General features: G+C 33.2%; 1 protein-coding gene across 4 annotated transcripts in view; it reads right to left on the reverse strand.

The window, feature by feature from the left end:
- LOC143253502 (uncharacterized) overlaps window positions 1–11,578 on the reverse strand; it is a 32,749-nt gene extending 21,171 nt beyond the window's left edge. The window contains exons 1-4 of one of the 4 annotated variants that reach the window (XM_076507504.1): window positions 11,336–11,472; window positions 7,008–7,156; window positions 6,554–6,684; window positions 1,418–1,478 (exon numbers count right to left, since the gene is read on the reverse strand). In XM_076507504.1, coding sequence (XP_076363619.1) covers window positions 1,418–1,478; window positions 6,554–6,655 — 163 coding nt within the window. In that variant the 5' untranslated portion in view covers window positions 6,656–6,684; window positions 7,008–7,156; window positions 11,336–11,472. The other 3 variants (XM_076507505.1, XM_076507506.1, XM_076507507.1) reach the window with 3 other exon arrangements.
- Between the last annotated feature and the right edge of the window lie 9,277 nt (window positions 11,579–20,855).

Consider the following 20,855-nt stretch of genomic DNA (forward strand, 5'->3'; position numbering starts at 1 on the left):
CTCATGATTTGACAGAAGCCAACCTTAGAGCAAGAGTGAACATTTCTCTGCACTTTCCTTGTGAACGTAACTCACCTTTTTTGAACAGGTTAGTAACTGAAGATGAAAAATGAATATATTACAAAAATGTTAAGTGCTGCAGACAATGGCTCTGTGCAGGTAAACTGGCTAAAGCAGAGCCCAAAATGGACCTTCACCCTAGGAAAGTCTTGTTAAGCATTTGGTGTGATACACTTTGAGTTACTGCCACTCCATGTAGCAATTACATCAGACTTCTACTGTCAACAGTTAGAGCACTTGAATGTTGTGCTGAAAGAAAAGAGGCCTGCTTTGATCAATCAGGAAGGTATGTGTTACACCAGGATAATGCATGGCTCCATACAGCAAGGACCACATTTGCAAAAACTAAAGAGCTAGACTGGGAAAAACTTCCACATCCTCTTCATTCTCCAGACCTTGCCCCATCTGATTATCATCTACTCCAAAGTTGGCAGAACTATCCTGATGGAAAACAGCTTTACCTCCAAACCCCAACAACTTTATAGAAGTGGCATTCAGAAGTTTGTAAATCATTGGCAGGAAGTAATTAATAATAATGGAACATACATTATTGAATAAATAACAACAAAAGCATTTGAAATCCTTTCTCTTTTTCTGAACCTAAAACTGTACATTACTTAAGGGATGACCAATATATTTATATAGATTAATATTGTCTTGTTTCACAATATATACTACTACATCAATGCATTGTTTTTCATACCATGTTCTGTGTTTTCTTGAAATCAATTACTCTACCCTGTTTTGCTTCTTACTACAAGTTACTGTACTACATTTTGTTCAGATTACCACACATTATCTTACTTTAGGTACTAGCTTGATCACCAAAATCATGTTCTATTCTTTATGAGCTCTATGAATAGAGTTTAAGTCTCATAAATTGTTCCACAACTATGTATATCCTTCAAAGTTAGGTTCATTTTACCATTGTCACAAGGTAGTTTGTAATTAATTTTATCAGTGCCTTTTATGTGAAACTGTTTTTAGCCTGATCATCTGAATGATTTTATACACACACACTGGTGGTAAGACAAACATTTAATGACCACCTGAATGTTTTCATACACAAACACACACAAGTGGTAAAACTAACATCTAGTAAGCTTATTTACCTTTTAAAATATATCATTATTTACCACAGATTGTTTTGATAATAGCTGCCAGAACTTTTGTTTATTGTAAAGGGAATTATTGATTTTGTGTTAGTTCAATAGTCGCAATTAAAAACACTACTTTATTTGTAAAACAACACAAAGGTAAGGCTTTTTATCCCACAAATGTCTCAATATGCCACTGCGATCTGATGAGTTCTTAAAACAAATGTTATTAAAAGCCTGATTAAGATATACTGTCATACCTCTGCTACAAGTTTTAGGAATGTTTCTTGTTTTCTGAGCTGGTACTGATGGGGAAGCACCCTGAAACACACAAAAATATTTGTAAATTGTGTAGAACATACAAAACACTCATTTGTCAAGAAACTGATTATGCCATCTATTTCACAGTAAAATATTTTTAAAGTCTGAAACTACCACATACAATTTATACTAAAATGGAAATGATTACCAAACAGAGTATGAATCTAATAATTTTTAATGAAAACAGTGTTTCTAAAATGCTTAAGAGTTGTTGAACATGTTACATAAGGATCAGTTTAGTAATGAAATATTTAATTTACAAAACCTCAGACTAGCACATACCTTTCTTTTTACAACATTCCAAGTTCACGAGACACATAAAAACCTGCATGTTATTAACACATTTACTTACATATATCAAGAATACAGTAAATGAAATTACAAAAACAAGAAAAAGCTGAAACTAATTAAAAAAGCAATCATAGCTACTAAAACATAAAGTATTCAGTTCATGAAATTTAATGACTAGTATGTATACTGTACAAAACTGTATTTTAAGAAAGAATAAAAAACTATGAATTAGATTACATTAATGATTTTTCAAAATTACAATTTCAATTTGGAATTCTTAATTCTCATGTTTACCAAGCAGTAAGCATCTTATAACACCCACAATGTTTGTAAGGTACAGTAGAAAAGGAACTTGAAAAGATGAAGAGTTAATGTCTCAACAAGAAAGACCAACTTACAGTTTTAAGTGTTTTGAACTGGTAAACAGTATAATAATAAATCCTTTAACAGAAACAGACCTGCTGAAATTTTACAGAAAAAAAATTATATTTGATATTGTCAGCTTACAACAAACAGTATGCAATTCACTAAATTTAGAATGAATGAAATCTTAAAATATAGTTTAGTAGAATTCCTTAAACAAATGGAGTTTAATCCCAAGATCTCGAAATTAAAGACAACTTATTGATATTACCACTAACTTGTTTTAGTGATGGAAACTGGTCCTTTGATGAATTATAGTCTCATTGTCTGGTGGTAAAGATAAGTATGCATATAAAAAAGAAATGGCTGAACACTGCATGAACCAGACTTTCCAGAACACAAGTGTGTAGGCTGAACACAGAAGGAAACTTGGTTAGATTTAAAGTTTGTTAGGAAAGAATGAGATGTTCCAATTTGCAAAGATAAGTTTTCACCCTAACTCCTCGAGTCAGGGTATCATAACTAAGTTAAGAAACCCCAAGTATCGTTGAGCCACTTGTAATAACCTAGATTCATCACTTTGAAATGTGAGTACATTCTCTTAAACTTGTAAAGATTCTATTAAACAGTCTGGTTATAAAAATCTTAACATTCTCACCACAGAATAAAAGATTTGTTACAAGTGCACTAAAATTACCACGTTTCTTTAACCAACTAGACTTTTTAGTTACATTATTATCTCTACTGTTGTATTACACTACCAACACATATACTGTTAGGACCAGTCGATCCTTTTGAGCTTGATAACTCACTTATCCACAAAATTAATACTGAATATGTAACATCGCTGACTCAGTTGATTTTCTGTCAATCTATACTTTTCTACTTCTACTTGTGTTACTACGTGACAAGCCTCTTTTATATATGGGAAAAACTTAACCCATCTGGTATGGAAAGAAAGGTTAGCAGCTAAAGAAAACAACAATTCAGTTTCAGACACATTAGCCACAGTTTCATTCTTGAAATGTGTCATGACATAAGTATGGTACATTTTGTAAGATAAGAAAAGGTCTGATACTTAGGAGACCATGACAACATGTGTAACAAAGTATAACTGTACAACACAGCACGATGATGTAATGCACAAAACACTGTCTCTTCAATCATCATTTTTATACTACATCACTACAAGATTAGTTTACTTTACAACATCACTTACATTTAGTACTAGCCGTAACAGGTGAGCTACCTTATAGGACAAGTAAAAAAATACCTGTAAGGACAGAAGACAAGTTATGTTTTACAACATCAGTTACATTTAGTACTAGCTAGTTACCTATGATATCAAGAAGCTTCTAATAGTATGATTGTGTCTTTTTTATTTCTTACAACAGGAAAAGTCAATCTTTGTAAAAATTAGGGTTCTCTCCTTTATTTATGTTATCTGGAATAGTCCTTGATGTAGGCAGTCTGAGGATTACTAGATACCATACTAGTACAGTATTTAATTACTGTATAACTGACCATTGAGCCATAGTTGAAAACCCTTAAAACATAGCAACTGCTGAGAAATTACAAAATCAAGTAAAGGTTCTCTAGTTTGGTACTGTATAAATATTTATGTATTTACCCGGTATTGTTGTTTTCTGTGTTAACTTTATTCCCTACCTACATTTCCACAACAAGTTAAACTATAGAGAGAACACATTAGTGAAAACAGAATGTATGGCTTCCCATTAAAAATAGGTGCACCTGAATGAAGAGTAAAATTTCTGAAAATACCTGAAGACTACAAGTGCAAGATTTAGCAAAAACCTATAAATTAAGAGAATAATAACAAACCAGTCATCGTGAGATATCAAATAACAACTTTGTAACACAAAACCTATATATTAATGTGGAGTTGATACAGAATAAAATATATTTGTAAGAAAAATGTAACAATTACCTCCTTCCTAACAGGAATAAATACCTAACTGCATGCTTCAATAAAGACCAGGAACGAACATTCAGCTGCATGCTTCAATAAATACTAGGAACATTCAGCTACATGCTTCAATAAATACAAGGAACAAACATTCAGCTGCATGCTTCAATAAATACCAGGAACGAAGGTTTAGCTGCATGGTTCAATAAATACAAGGAATGAAACTTCAGCTGCATGGTTCAATAAATACGAGGAACAAACACTCGGCTGCATGCTTCAGTAAATACCAGGAATGAACACTTGGCTGCATGTTTCAATAAATACCAGGACGAACATTCAGCTGCATGCCTCAATAAATACCAGGACGAACATTCAGCTGGACAGGAACATTCAGCTGCATGGTTCAATAAATCTGAGGAACAAACACTTCGGCTGCATGCTTCATGCCTCAATCAATAAATACCAGGAACATTTAGCTACATGGTTCAATAAATACAAGGAATGAACATTCAGCTGCATGCTTCAATAAATACCAGGAACATTTAGTTACATGCTTCAATAAATACCAGGAACATTTAGCTACATGCTTCAATAAATACAAGGAACGAAGGTTTAGCTGCATGGTTCAATACCAGGAACGAACACTCAGCTGCATGCTTCAATAAAGACCAGGAAGAAACATTCAGCTACATGCTTCAATAAATACCAGGAACGAACATTCAGCTGCATGTTTCAATAAATATCAGGAACAAACATTCAGCTGCATGTTTCAATAAATACCAGGAACGAACATTCAGCTGCATACTTCAATAAATACCAAGAACCAACATTCAGCTGCATGCTTCAATAAATACAAGGAACGAACATTCAGCTGCATGCTTCAATAAATACCAGGAACGAAGGTTTAGCTGCATGGTTCAATAAATACGAGGAATGAAACTTCAGCTGCATGGTTCAATAAATATGAGGAACAAACACTCGGCTGCATGCTTCAGTAAATACCAGGAATGAACACTCGGCTGCATGTTTCAATAAATACCAGGACGAACATTCAGCTGCATGCCTCAATAAATACCAGGAACATTTAGCTACATGCTTCAATAAATACAAGGAACGAACATTCAGCTGCATGCTTCAATAAATACCAGGAACATTTAGTTACATGCTTCAATAAATACCAGGAACATTTAGCTACATGCTTCAATAAATACAAGGAACGAAGGTTTAGCTGCATGGTTCAATACCAGGAACGAACACTCAGCTGCATGCTTCAATAAAGACCAGGAAGAAACATTCAGCTACATGCTTCAATAAATACCAGGAACGAACATTCAGCTACATGCTTCAATAAATATCAGGAACAAACATTCAGCTGCATGTTTCAATAAATACCAGGAACGAACATTCAGCTGCATACTTCAATAAATACCAAGAACCAACATTCAGCTGCATGCTTCAATAAATACCAAGAACCAACATTCAGCTGCATGCTTCAATAAATACCAGGAACATTTAGTTACATGCTTCAATAAATACCAGGAACATTTAGCTACATGCTTCAATAAATACAAGGAACGAAGGTTTAGCTGCATGGTTCAATACCAGGAACGAACACTCAGCTGCATGCTTCAATAAAGACCAGGAAGAAACATTCAGCTACATGCTTCAATAAATACCAGGAACGAACATTCAGCTGCATGTTTCAATAAATATCAGGAACAAACATTCAGCTGCATGTTTCAATAAATACCAGGAACGAACATTCAGCTGCATACTTCAATAAATACCAGAAACGAACATTCAGCTGTATACTTCAATAAATACCAGGAATGAATATCTAACTATGTTTCAATAAATAAGAGAAATGAATATTTAACTATGTTCTAATAAATAACAGAAATGAATATCTAAATATGTTTCAATAAATATCAGAAATGAATATCTGACTATGTTTCAGTAAATTAGGTAACCATCTCTCATTAAATGTAGCTACATGAGAATTTTTTTTGATGGTGGATTGTGCAACACCAAAATAAATACACAACACAAAGATGTAACACAAGCAGAAATGACAGTATCAATTAAGTAGTAAATACTACTTATTTGTGTGCTTGCAGATAGGTTATAAATATAGAAGTTAGTTATACTGTCACCATAACTTTAACACAGGGCTTTATGGGCTTTTGTTACAAGTGGCACAAGTGGATAAGAATACTTACCCATCTTCTCCTCAATGGGATGTTAGTACACTGCAGGTTAACCACCCACTAACAGTAAGTACCTATCACACAGCTGGACAGACTGAATAAGCATTATGTGAATCAGCTCTGAAATCACAACCATCTGACTGTGAGTCTAAAGCATGAAGCTTCAGAGCTATGCTGCTTATCAGTAAATAAAAGTGTCACATGTAACTAAAATAACAAACAAGGCATCTGTCTACTGTACCTGAAACAAGTAAAAAAAATCTAATTAAGGTGGATGATTTACTCACTTTTGGCACTGGATGTTTTCCTTGTACAACACACAGCAACTGATTTGTGTTGGCCTTGTAAACCAGGGTGGAACCATCAGAATTCTCCACAACGCGAAACATGTTTACTCGCTCTAGCCAAGATAATTAACCTGAAAAAATACAAAAATCTTAAAATTCATATTTAAAAGTCAGTAGTCTGTTTCCAGATTGTGTTAACCTTTATTTTTTTTATATTGATTGCTTTAAAATAATTTTTTTAGTTCTGTTATTATTATTTTAATTAAATAAAAAGGGGAAGGGTGAAATTGGGCATGTAAAGAAAGTTTTACAGTTACATTAATAATCTAAACACTTTCATCATCAATATATGTTAATAAACTCGGCATTCAAAGGTAGTTTGTGGTTCAAATTTAGTACAGATTTTAGGTTATTTATTTAAAAAGAAATATTTAAATAAATTATTAATCTTTACTTTGGTCAGTCACATGGTGCCTCTCTGTTCTGAATTCTCTTTTTTAGATTTTTCCTTCCATTACAAGAGTTTCAGATTATCCATAAATGCCACCTATAGATCTTGATAGGTCAGAATTTAATATATGAACCTCCAAACTCCTTTACTTTCTGAAATACCAATAAATTTATTACACCCAACAGCTTCTCACAGTTTTGTCAAATCATATACTTACTAATCAACAGTTTATAACCAACAGAGATTTTTTTGTAAACTACACAATTATATTGAAAGATTGTTAACTTATCTTAGCATAAAGGCATCATTTTCCAAGCATGTATTATCAGGTGTAGAATGAAATCTGTGCTCTGCTAAGAAATGCTTTTAACCTATTTATACATTATTTAAAAAGCTGGATAAATTGCAGTAGTTTCAATTTTTTACTGTCTGAATTACTATTTGCTTAAAAATGCATACTTGAAAGCTACATGAATTACTTTTTTGGACAACCAGTACACTGTGAAACATTAGTCTTAGCAAAGTATGTTAAGAGCATGTTTTTGAATCTCCATCAGCCTATAAATAATTGTACATGGTGAATTTCTTGTTTGTATGTACATTTATTACTTAACTATATTTTTAACAAAAGTAAAATGTAAAAATTGAAAACTTGATAGGTTATAAGAAAACATAAATAAAGAAAAATTAATATATATTTACTTCATGACATTCCTAGAGGAACTCGTGTGAACGTAGTTAGATGTTGTAACATGAAAGGATATCCAAACTCACTGTAGTTACTGATTATCTGATAAACTAGCTACTTAAGAGTCTCATTAAAAGTATGTTTCCGTCAGTTGCAAACTGTGTACATGAGAAGGATGAACAAATAAGATGTGACCATTTAAAAGGTCATATGTTGACAGATCTCTAATAACTATCTGAATCAATCTGATGGCAGTCTCTCATTTCATTAATAATTGTGTGACTGATGTCTATACACAGACAAGACACCACAAACTCAACTACAAAACACATGAAGCAAGCAACTGGTACTTCAGGGACTGAGTACTCTGGCTAATAAAGAGCTGGAAAAATGCCACAATCAGAATTCTGTCTTTAGGAACTACTTAATTATTTTATTACCTGTTGATGTGGCACTTGTAGCAGATGAAATTAACTAACTGTACAGTAGGCAAGAGCAAAACTTGATAATGTATATTACATACACATACCTTACACCTCCAGAACAGACCTTGGTAATGTATATTACATACAACTACCTTACACCTTCAGAACAGACCTTGGTAATGTATATTACATACACATACCTTACACCTTCAGAACAGACCTTGGTAATGTATGTTACACACACATACCTTACACCTTCAGAACATACCTTGGTAATGTATATTACATACACATACCTTACACCTTCAGAACAGACCTTGGAAATGTATGTTACACACACATACCTTACACCTCCAGAACAGACCTTGGTAATGTATATACATACATACACATACCTTACACCTTGCTCAGAACAGACCTTGGTAATGTATATTACATACACATACCTTACACCTTCAGAACAGACCTTGGTAATGTATATTACATACACATACCTTACACCTTCAGAACAGACCTTGGTAATGTATATTACATACACATACCTTACACCTTCAGAACATACCTTGGTAATGTATATTACATACACATACCTTACACCTCCAGAACATACCTTGGTAATGTATATTACACACACATACCTTACACCTCCAGAACATACCTTGGTAATGTATATTACACACACACATACTTTACACCTCCAGAACATACCTTGGTAATACCTTACACCCTCAGAAGAGACCTTGGTAATGTATATTACATACATATAATTTACACCCACCTCAAATGTTTCTCATAAACAAAATTAACCTAACATTAGTAATACCATTACAATACTAAATATTGAACTGTTTTATTTATGTGTTTCTATTTGTGGAAATCTTTAAACACACATTCTGATGTTAAAGACGTCCACGTATGTGTAATTAGAGTGAATTTTGTAGAAAATGAAAATATACAGAATTATATGATTGAAACAATTCAAAATAGAGATGCTTCAACAAAACGAATATCTAACATCAGGGCAGAAATCAAATGGTGGATCATTACATAATGTAGCCAAACATAACTTACTTCTAATGGTACCTCAAAACCCAAGGGCACACTACTTACTGAACCAGCTGATGATTTGTACCCTGGTGTTGGATATTGGTTTTTGGCTGAATCTTTATTTTTTCATGTGTATGTGTACATTTCTTATCTACAAAATTATATATAATTATATTTCATATTTAAATATATTTCATTAAAGATTTCAATTTATTGTAGAAAATTCACACTATCCTTCCTTTGGATGTAATTTGTTTAAAAATGTTTCTGTAGCTCACTTAAATACTTATATATATACACACGCATGCACGTATAAATATAACAGTTTCCCAGTGTCTGTTCGAACAAAATAAGCACACACAAATTTACAGATATGAGACTTGTCCAGTATACTACCTCTTTGTACTGAATATACCATAGATTCCATTCTGTGTCTCCTAAAAGTGTGTTGTGTAACAACTGACTAGGGGGTATGAAAGATACTAGTCATTTCATTCACAAATGGTGATGTTCAGCTAGTGATTTTATACATGCTGTGAACTGTGATGCATGTTCAATGTTCACCTGTTTCACAGTTGTAAAGTTGTACACATTAGCAAAACTGAGATTCACTTTTGAAATGGAATGATAACAAATATGAATAATGTTGATACCAAATTTTATTTCACAAGCAGAATATTCTACACTAAATTGTTAGGACTTAATCACACTTTCATTCAGATTTCAAACTATTATGTAACTTAATGAAGGAAAGCATATATTTATCACATTACTGTTTAATAACTCTTAGCATGACTGAAATGCTAAACAATTATTTTTCATGGTATGAATCACAAGTAGTCCAGAACTTTGGCTCTGAGTGAAACCAAGAGTGAAACATAGTTAAACCTTTTAAAATCCATGAAATAATTTAATATATCAAATTTTTTCCCATCACTGAGAATAAGTACTTTTGCCTGTTAGAGATACAATTAGTTTGACTGAGAAAGTTGAAGATGTACTTTCTATACTAGTTTTAAAGTGTACTAATATACCAAACATTGTGAAAATGTCATGGTAACCTTAAAATCATAACAGAAGCCTTACTGTTGTCAATGTATGTATTAACATTAGGTACCCATAAGACCTAGACAATGACTTACAGAAAATGCATAATATTTTATGCAAGTAATGAAATATTAATAAATCATCCCTATACAATAAAAAAAGATACTTGTACTATTAATAAATTAAAAACAGAATTTTATTCATATGCCAGTATTTCAAACCAGTAACAATACAAGTATCATTGTTGTTCCCAGAGAAGAAATTTACTTTTACAAAAGTTTTATCTACTTCTTTAAAATTGGATAAAATTCATGTAACAATAATACACCACAATCAAAACTGCTCCACATAGAGATACAAAAGTTTATCTCATTGCACCTTAATAGTTATTTTACAACTATATAACATACAGCAGGTTAATTCTGCACAACCAAGACATATATTTGTTTTCATCATCAAAATCTATGTGGTTGTAAATGTTATCACACCAATTCTTATTTACAAAAAGCAACAAAAAAACTTACTCCAATCAATATTCAGATTGAAAATCTTGTTGTTTTGAAAGAATTTCTAAGCTAATAGTCCTAGCTGTATCACTATGAATTAGTGCAGTAAGTTTGGTGTGGCCGAATTGGCCATACTATTACTAGGACTAGCTCGCTGTTCAACTCCTTTATACTGAGTAAACTAAGCCTAACTAGATAAACAAGACATATAATAATTCCTTGAATCTTCAGTTTAAAGTTTCTATAAACAGATATTTTCAAACTATAAAATAATTCATCGTTGCAACAGCTCAAAAAGAGGTTACTTTACTTTTTATAACCTCATTATACAACACAGCTTTAGGTATTATTACTATTAGTAAGAGTGACACTATTACTTTAATGCTAATTTTTATAAAACATATTTTTATAGCATAGCCCTAACAGTATAAGTTACAACTTACAAGAGTTGGTCGTTTGAACTTCCATATAACTAGAAGGAACCTGTTCACAAAATTAAACACACCCTTTAAAAACAAGATAGAAAATATTGGATGAGCTCACGTAGCGAAAACAAGACTTGTTCAGCAACTGTTACATTATACTTACACTGTTACAGTTTAAATGTTACGAACTTACTTTTTATAGATCACACTAGCTTCCTCACGCAGTAAGTGACCAGTAGTAGTATTACTAATAGTAGTACTTAATTATCAGTAACGAGTATTGAACAGTGCGTACAGTATAGTATAGCGTATATAATTGCAAATACATTCAATATAATATCACTCTTAATTTCACTAAAAAATTACAACTTGTACAAAAAAAATATATATAATTTACAAAGCATGCGCCATTGGCATAATCCACTTAATGTTTCGTGCAGACATACTTTGTTAAATCTATTATATAGTAGAAATATAGCGAATAAAATTTTACAAAATCAATAAAAGTTAGCATATCAATAAATATAAGTAATGAAGTTTCTAAACATTTCTGCACAGATTGATAGTTATACTGAAAATTTACCATGGCCAAATATAGCGCGAACCATAAATATTATTGCAAGCTGATTTCAGCTATAATTTTGACATTAGCTCCAGAGCACGTGACGTGAGAATTATGCGAGTTTAAAAAAGTATCCTCAGAATACCGAGAATATTCAGGAATACTTGCGATCGAGAGACTTTGCTACATTATAACTATTAAATAAATTAAGCATTGGGCCAGTTGTTCAGTTAGTAAAATTCCAATGCATCAGTGCTGTACTAAGTTGTTAGCTTGTTTAGTGATTGAAGAGTTAATAAAGTATACAGATCAGCGTTAATTACTCAATCAATTAGCCGTGGAATGTGCAATCAAGTTTATTTGTACATTAGTCGAATCTGAAAATAAGAACGTTTTGTGTGAACAAGAGCATAAAACTGTGTAAAAGGGATTGCACCCTGTAGTCAACGTGAAGGCTGAAATGATTAACATGTTATAAATAAGTGAATTATAATTGGCTTTATTTTCACCAAATAATTTAAAATAATCCACCTAACAATATAACACGTTAAAGTATTTGTGTGAGAAGTGTGATTAATTTGGTGAATGGCCCGGCATGGCCAAGTGGGTTAAGATGTGGAACTCGTAATCTGAGGGTCGCGGGTTTAAATCTCCGTCACACCAAATATGCTCGCCCTTTCAGCGGTGGGGGTATTATAATGTGACGGTAAATCCCACTATTCGTTGGTAAAAGAGTAACTCAAGAGTTGGCGGGGGACGGTGATGACTAGCTGCCTTCCCACTGCTAAATTAGGGACGGCTAGCAGATAGCTCTCGAGTAGCTTTGCGCGAAATTAAAAAAAAACAGACCAAAAGGAAGGCAACTAGTCATCACCACCCACCGCCAACTCTTGGGCTATTTTTTACCAACGAATAGTGGGATTTACCGTCACATTATAACGCCCCTAAGGCTGAAAGGGCGAGCATGTTTGGTGCGACGGGGATTCGAACCCACGACCAGCAGATTACGAGTCGAACGCCTTAACCAACCTGGCCATGCCGGGCTAAAGAAAAAAAGACAGAAGAAATTAACAGAAGAATCAAGAAGAAATAGAGAGAGAACTAGAAGAATGAGTCTTTCTTTATATTTAAAGAAGAATTAAGAATCAAAATATATCTGATTATATACAAAATATATGAAGCTGTAAGAAGCATACAGGGAAATTACAGCAAGTGTTAAGAAATGCTGGAGGATATCCAAGTGGTACAAGAAGGCCGTAGTGATAAAACTGATTAAATACACAAAACAAAGAAGAAAAATCAGTGAGAGAACAAAAATAAATAATGAAATAAAAATATCAAGCCAGCCACATCTCTTTTCGTAACAGCTCAAGCTTTCCAACATAAAACACCCCATACTACAAAATAGAGACGAGGAGACTAGAACTTATCCGGTCTACATTTAATATCACTACTGCAGTGACAACTTGAACTATTCAAATCATGTCACCATCAAATTCATTCCCAAAATATAGAAAGTCAATTGAACAACATTGCTTGATTGAGAAACCAACAGAGTGTGATAGAAAGGCATTATAAGTGCCATACCAAGCTTGAAATAGTTTTCAAATTGATGGAACAGTGAACAAGAAACTACTCACTTTGCTGCCCATTTAAATGGATGAGCTTTAAAGACATTAAGAATTTTTTGATTTTGAGAGTTATAATGGCCATTAAGCATTTCTAACTACTCTATTCAAAAGAATCAAAGTAACACATCACAAGGAAGTATTAAGAGCAGGACACAGAGGAAAAAAAGATAACTTAGCGAAAATTGCAGAAAATTTGAAAGACTTGCTCACCTGTATACTCCGGTGTAATGATGTATTCATTGACACATGGCTAGTTTATATAGATACTATAACTGACGAGGATATGAGAATGTGGAATAAGAAATGAATGCATATATCATGAAATAAAACAACTCTATATTTGACAATAAAAATATGATCCATGAAAGTCGCAAAAGAACAACTAAAGATAACATTTAGAAATTACAAGATTTTCAGATTGAATTATATTGAAACATCAACCCCTTTGACAATGGTCTAGAAGAACTAAGAGGGTTAGCTAGACAACTAATTACACAGGATGGAATAAATAAGACACAAGTCAATGAGTATTTCAAGTGCAACTTGAAGGGTCATGTTGTCTAGAACTGCATACAGAAGTCTGTAAGGAAGAGGAATTTCTAAAAGACACCAGAAAGAGGGAGCTGTTAAAAATGTGGGAAGTATAGCCATTATACTCGAGACTGTAAGAAAACAACAGCTGTTACTAACTCAAGAGACAATACCATGAAGATATATCTCAGAGAACTTCATATCAAAAGTACAACGAAAGGTATTGAGGCTTAAAACATACAGGAACTAGACTGGATGTATGACATCGAGTTCAGGTGGAAATACTACACATACCCCCAATGAGAAAATACTATTTATTCAAGAAAAATCTTCTGGGAATACTGAATTCTTTGATTGAAAACCTTACAGTAGATTGATCGACGGTGGTTCTAAGAATCAACAGTTTGACCAAATTGGTTAACGAAAGATGGGAATTTCCCTTCATAGATGAAGAAGGAAGAGGGATTGATGCAAATAGTGGCATAAAGTTCCAGCAAAAGGAAAACTGAAAGTTATCCACACTGTAGGAAGCTTTTATATTCTTCATGACGTATTGGCAATAACTATTGAGAAAAACTGGATATTAGGAAAAAGATATAAAGTTAAGCTAGATTCAAATAACTTTATTCTATCACCAGGGAATTTTATGAACTACATGCCATATCACACACAAGAGTTAAATTTTTCAATAACAATGGAGTGTCCACTGTAACATCAAGAAGTGAAATATGTACTCATACCAGGAGTTATTAGCAATAATTATTCATCTAGTGACTGGAATATTTTAGCAAGTTATGGGAAATTGATGGATACGAAAAACAATGTTGTTTAACATGACATTATTCAAAGAAGACTTAAATAAGTTGATTATGAAATGGAAGATCACAATGATTTCATCATGTTGGCATGGTATGAGTGAACAGTTCTTTCCACAAGAGAGAATGAATTCAGTTGTGCGAATTACAGAACATGGAAGTTTTGTTTGTTTGTTTTTGAATTTTGCGCAAAGCTACACGAGATCTATCTGCGCTAGCCGTAACTAATTTAACAATGTAAGACTAGTGGAAAAACACCCAAAACCAACTCTTGGATTGTTTTTACCAACGAATAGTTGAATTGACCATCACATTATAACGCTACCACGGCTGAAATGGTGAGCATTTTTGGTGTGACGGGGATTTGAACAGTCAAACCTCAGATTGCGAGTCAAAAGCCCAAACCACCTGACCATGCTTAGCCTATACATGGAAGGGCAGGTAGTTCAAGCCAAAGTAATCCATTATAATTGTCTTTGAAGGTATATCAGCTAGAGGAGAATTTCTCAGTGGAACATAAACTTGTTGAGGAATCTAGGGCTTTCAACAAGGATATCGCCTCGAGTAGATTCACTCTACCACCTACTTAAGAAGAACTCCCAGCAACAGAACAACCAACTGCGATAAAGGAAAGAGATTATCCTTTTTGTACACTATGTGCCTCGAAAGAGAATAATACTGAAAATGTATAGTGAATGGATACTTTTATAAAGTGTTTTGTTTTTGTATTGGGATTGTTTAGAAGAGCTCATAATTCAGATCAGGGGTATAGTTTCAAGCAATATTTTTAATGTTTTAATTTAGATGTTAATTGTAGGACAAATAACGACAAACTAGTCTTAGAATACCTAGAACGTTCTGGAATACAGTGATTGAGAGACTTCTTAAATCAATATTATAAATACAAGAATTGTGGAGCAGTGAATCAGTCATTTAATTCAGTGAAATATTTTGTTTTAATGTAGTGGATTCAGTTATTATATCTATTTGAACATCATTTTAAAACTTATTTAAACCTAAGAGTTACAACAGTGTACAAGTGAAAGCAGCTTATAGAAACGTTAAGGAAGGAATAAATTAATTTATTACTGGTACGTAAAATGGACTTGGCCTTATTTTCACAAAATAATTTAAAAGATCTACCTCCAAAGAAAGAACAGCATTACAATATTATTAAATGACTTGAAGGAAATTTTCTGCAAAAGTATATAATACAATATAAAAAGTAAATCAATAATGTTTTTCGGTTAAGATTCCATCTATATAATTCAACTAAGTATATTTGAATAAAGAAAAATATCGTTAGCAAACTTAACAATTAATATAAATGTCTCTTGACATAATTTGTTCTTCCATAATATTAAATGTAGTAGTTTTTTTTAAATTATAATATTTACTAAAGCTCAAAGGTCATATAAAATGGTACTGTTTCTAAACTACGCTTACAGAAACAGTCAATACAATACTTATACATTAACGACTACCTCGTAAAGCTTCAAGGAAGAGAATAGAGATCTAATGTTTCAAAAAATGTTACAGACTAAAACTGGTGACACTAGCAAAAATTTAAGATGTGTATGTGTGAAAGTTGGATGTATGCATATGTGGTAGAACAAGTTTAAATTGGTAAAAATCTTATTTCCTATATTAATAGAAACAGTGACTTACCCTGATAATTATATACAAGTCTCTATTCTCCATTCAAAAAGGCACTTCACTGTTGAGTTAAAAGCTGAGAGCAAGTACTTCCGAGTTTCATTGCATATGGATGTCGGAAATTTGAATTTTTAACAGCCACAATTCAAACAGATTGGACAAGATGTAGCCACATGGCATTTGTAAGTGCTAATATCTTGATCCAGTTGAATAAAAATGCAAAATAACAGGATGAAGTCAATTAACAAATACAAATAAATAACAGAGAAAAAATAGGATAGTGCAACAATTGTAAAAACATTATACAAGTATCCAGAACAGACTTGAGTATTGTGTCATTGTTGCACTCTCCACCATTGTTCCTTACACTTAGTAAGAACATTAAAAATGCCATCATTTTTCTACGGAAGTAATTTTTCCAGGAAATTTCGAACTTTCGTAGTCAACCATCACAAACTACCCAACAGTGTCATTCTTTACATATTTTTTGCTATTGCTCCTAAAGCACGTCTTATTGTTGAGTCATTTTGATGAGTTTAATCTGCAGGACTGCATCATGCAACCAGTTTTATTTTATGACTTTTCGTTATGTTTGTCCTCTTCTCCATTCTTTGGATTATATTCTTCTTCATCAATGAGGGATTTACTTCCACTGTCTTCATTTTCAGTATTGAGCTTCCTTCTTGTTGATCCTGCTAAGTTAGATCTTCATAGCCAATACTCTTTCCTGGTGATGACGCATTTTCTTTCGTCGTCATCACCACCAGCTCTCCTCATTAGACTCAACAACATGTTTCTTACATTTTTCAGAGCTTCACGAGTGTTGGCTCGATTTATAGCCGGCAGCCCAACCTGTGACAGATCTAGAGGAAAAATGCTCAACTTTTTTAAACCTAGCCTGCAAGTTTGTATTTGTCTCAGTATCATTACGATATAAAGATACATACAGTTTCTTTAGCAATGATGGAAATAAATCTGTTTTACTGGTTTTGCTATTTCTCTGGCCAGTTGGTTTCCAATCATCCATAATTTTTCTCCAATACTAATTCAAGGGACTATAACATGTAAATCATGTGGTTGCATCATATGAATTGTGTTGAGGCGGCAAAAAACCAAGGATATATTGTTCTGACTAGTATACCCCTAAACATAATTATCACATAGATCTGTTTCTTCTGTAATCGTCATCCTTCAGTTTTGATGTCGAGAAACCTATTTTTTAGAAAATAAGTTTTAAAGATGGCTTGTATGAGTTTTTCTTACAGCAATGCCATGTCGGGTTATTTACTGTATTCATCGAGAGGAATCAAACCCCTGCTTTTAGCATTGTAAATCTGAGACTTACCGCTGTCCCAACGTAGGACTGGAGACGACTTGAGTGAGTATTTAAATAAACTTTATTACAAATGTGCAATGTACCTTATGATGACAGATGTTTCTCGAAACGTTGTACATTTGTATTAAGGTTGATTTCACTAGCCATTCAAACTTTATTATGTCATTTTTCGATGTCTCTTCTAGGTGTTTAAAGTATTTTTAACGTTTTCAGTACTAACACTTGCCCGCCATAGTTTGGTGTTCTGACATGCCCCGTATATAATTTTATATTTATGTCTGTCCATAAAAGACATTTGTTATTCAGAAGTTGCTGGAAAACTGCTGTCACTACGACCATTTAGATAATTCAGAAGTGTCAAGTATAAACTCTTAACGTACTGCGACTTTTATATGATTCGTGAATGATTGTTCCCGTAATTTAAAGAAAACTGTTAAATGTCCTACCCCCCACGTTTTTTGTTTTTTTTTTCATTTTGTAACTTAACTTCTCAAGGGAAATGTACTCCTTTCTGGAGTTTTAAGGGACATACCTTATCGAGAAACATTTTTACATTTTCGTTCATATAGCACTTGTAGTCACAAAACTAAGAGAACGCCATTTGTAATGTTTCTTCGTTTCGACAAATATAACTAGTTTCGTTGGATATATGTTATTACTGGTACGAATTTATAGTCGCCCCATATCTAATTCGTACCAGTAATCATCCAATTATATTTATAATTTTCTATACATATGCGTTGAGGGTTGCTTAATTAGTAAACGTAACCTCAGGAACAACGTTAGTTATATTAAACGTGAATTTAGGGTTCTACTGAATAGCTGGGGTTGCTGTTAAACAGTCTACCTCATGCATGTAATTCATATAACACGTGAAAGTATAACCATGCAATAAACAGGTTCAGTTTTCTTTCTCACTTTGTGTCTACATAAGATACTTCACATTTGAGCTAACTGTGCTGCCCCACATATATTTTCTTTATCACACAAAAAAATTACCAAAAAAGCGTGACAACCGTTTGTTGGTGGTAATCCTGTTTGAAAAGTTCCTGCGGGCCTAATTTTTTCTCAGAAATATTTTATCATTAAAACTTATCTACAAAATAGTAAAAAAATTACTGCAAATAAATATTGCTTTAATAGATTGTTGAATTTTTATGGTTGATTAAAATGATCGAATTTTTTTCACAAAAATGTTAACAAATTACTCCAAATTATGGTACTGATAAAATGAACTAAACACACTTATTAAAACATCTTATTCTTGGTGATTTTGCTGTAATATATACTTAACACTAATCTTGTTGTTGGTTATAAGAGAACAACACAGCAACAAATGAATGCAATTCAGAAAGGCATTTACAGAATTTCTTTATGGATCCTAGCTTTTTCTTTGTTCTCGTTTATTCGTTAAAACATGTAAGTTTGGTATCCATTTATAGTTAGTTAATTAGTTATCACCATTAGATTCCATCTAGGAACATAGGGCCGCAATCGCTTGCGGATTCTTCAACAAGTATTTAAGTGAGTAGGTTGTTAGCCCACTGCACCGAGCCGTCCCTAATTTAGCAGTGTATAATGTGATTGACCGTCACATTATAACGCCCCCACGGCTGGGAGGGCGAGCATGTTTGGCGCAACGCGGGCTTGAACCCGCGACCCTCGGATTACGAGTTGCACGCCTTACGCGCTTGGCCATACCAGGCCTATCCATTTATAAATCCACTCCAATTAGGCTTAAGTAAAGACGTACGAAGTTTGTACCAAAGCTTGTGATGTCATCATACCAGGCAAACTGAGACACAGATTTCATCAGCAGTAAAATGGCAGACTTACGTGAGAAGTGTTATTGTGAGTTTAAGAACTCGTGGTTTAGAGTCTTGTAATTCAGGTTGTTATCATGTGTATCTTTCAGTAAACCATCATACTGTGGCAGCATATAGCGATTATACTCACCGCAGCATTATAAGGTATAAAATAGTGCAAAAAGTAGCTTCAAATAATAATAACACACAGCAATAAGTAAGTGATGTCCAGATTTACATATAATATGGGAAACAATAATGGAGATAAAAAAGTACTGTTGTATCTGTATATTAAACTAAAAATTTCTTTCTTTCCTCGCTTCTCTGTTATCTGCACTCTGATTCTGCAGTTAACCGCAGAAGTCCAACTAACAAGTCCAACTTCTCTCACATGAAGGTGCGCAAAACGACATTTTTTTCGTTGATATGTGCATATATCGTTTGCTAGCCAAACTAGTAATTTTATCGTTAGGATATCTTACTTGATTGTGATTCTACGCAGACTTTACTTTTTTGTTATTGGTAACTTTCAGTTGCCATTTAATTTAGAATATAGCATTAGAATAGAAAGGTCTCTTTATTTAAAAATCAATTTATACACCATACATTTAACCTCACGCACAATTTGAACGTCGTTTGTGAAAAGTAAACATAAGCCTAGCCCTTAAAATAAAATCATGCCGTCTGCCGTAAAATAGATTGCGCGATAAGAGAAGGGCTTAAAGAATAATACTTAATGTGTACAATGAGAAGTCAAGTCAGCGTTACTGATAGAGTGCTTGCATAAGGTGGAATAAGTGTTGAGCATTCAGATTTTACTTCTTTTTAGCATTGGAATAGATAGGTCTCTTTAGTTATAAGTTATTAATCTACTAACATATCATATATTTAACCTCACATACAAAAAAAATGTATACACAATTGGAACACTGTGTGTGAAAAAGCAAACAATATGCTTATTCTATAAAATAAAAGTATGACTAGGAACAAGAAAGAGTAACATGTTTCCATCTCACGTATCCCATTAATTCCAACCAATTTCCTCTTTGAATTCAAACGCCTATATTTTGCAGTCAAATTAAGTTTTGTTATGTCAGTCAACAAAGCACAGATCCAGTCTCTGAAAATAGTGAAAGTTGAACTGACAACACCATGTTTCTCGCATGGACAACTGTACCTTGGATGCTTAAGAGTGTGGAACAATAAGTGTCTATTTAATCTTGTTTGTTTTTGAATTTCGTGCAAAGCTACATGAGGACTATCTGCACCTGCCGTCCCTAATTTAGTAGTGTAAGGCTAGAGGGAAGGCAACTAGTCACCATCACCCACAGCCATCTCTTGGGTAACTCTTTTACCAATGAATAGTAGAATTGATCA

This window comes from Tachypleus tridentatus, chromosome 6 (assembly GCF_004210375.1).
Source record: "Tachypleus tridentatus isolate NWPU-2018 chromosome 6, ASM421037v1, whole genome shotgun sequence".
In the NCBI taxonomy this organism is placed as follows: domain Eukaryota; kingdom Metazoa; phylum Arthropoda; class Merostomata; order Xiphosura; family Limulidae; genus Tachypleus; species Tachypleus tridentatus.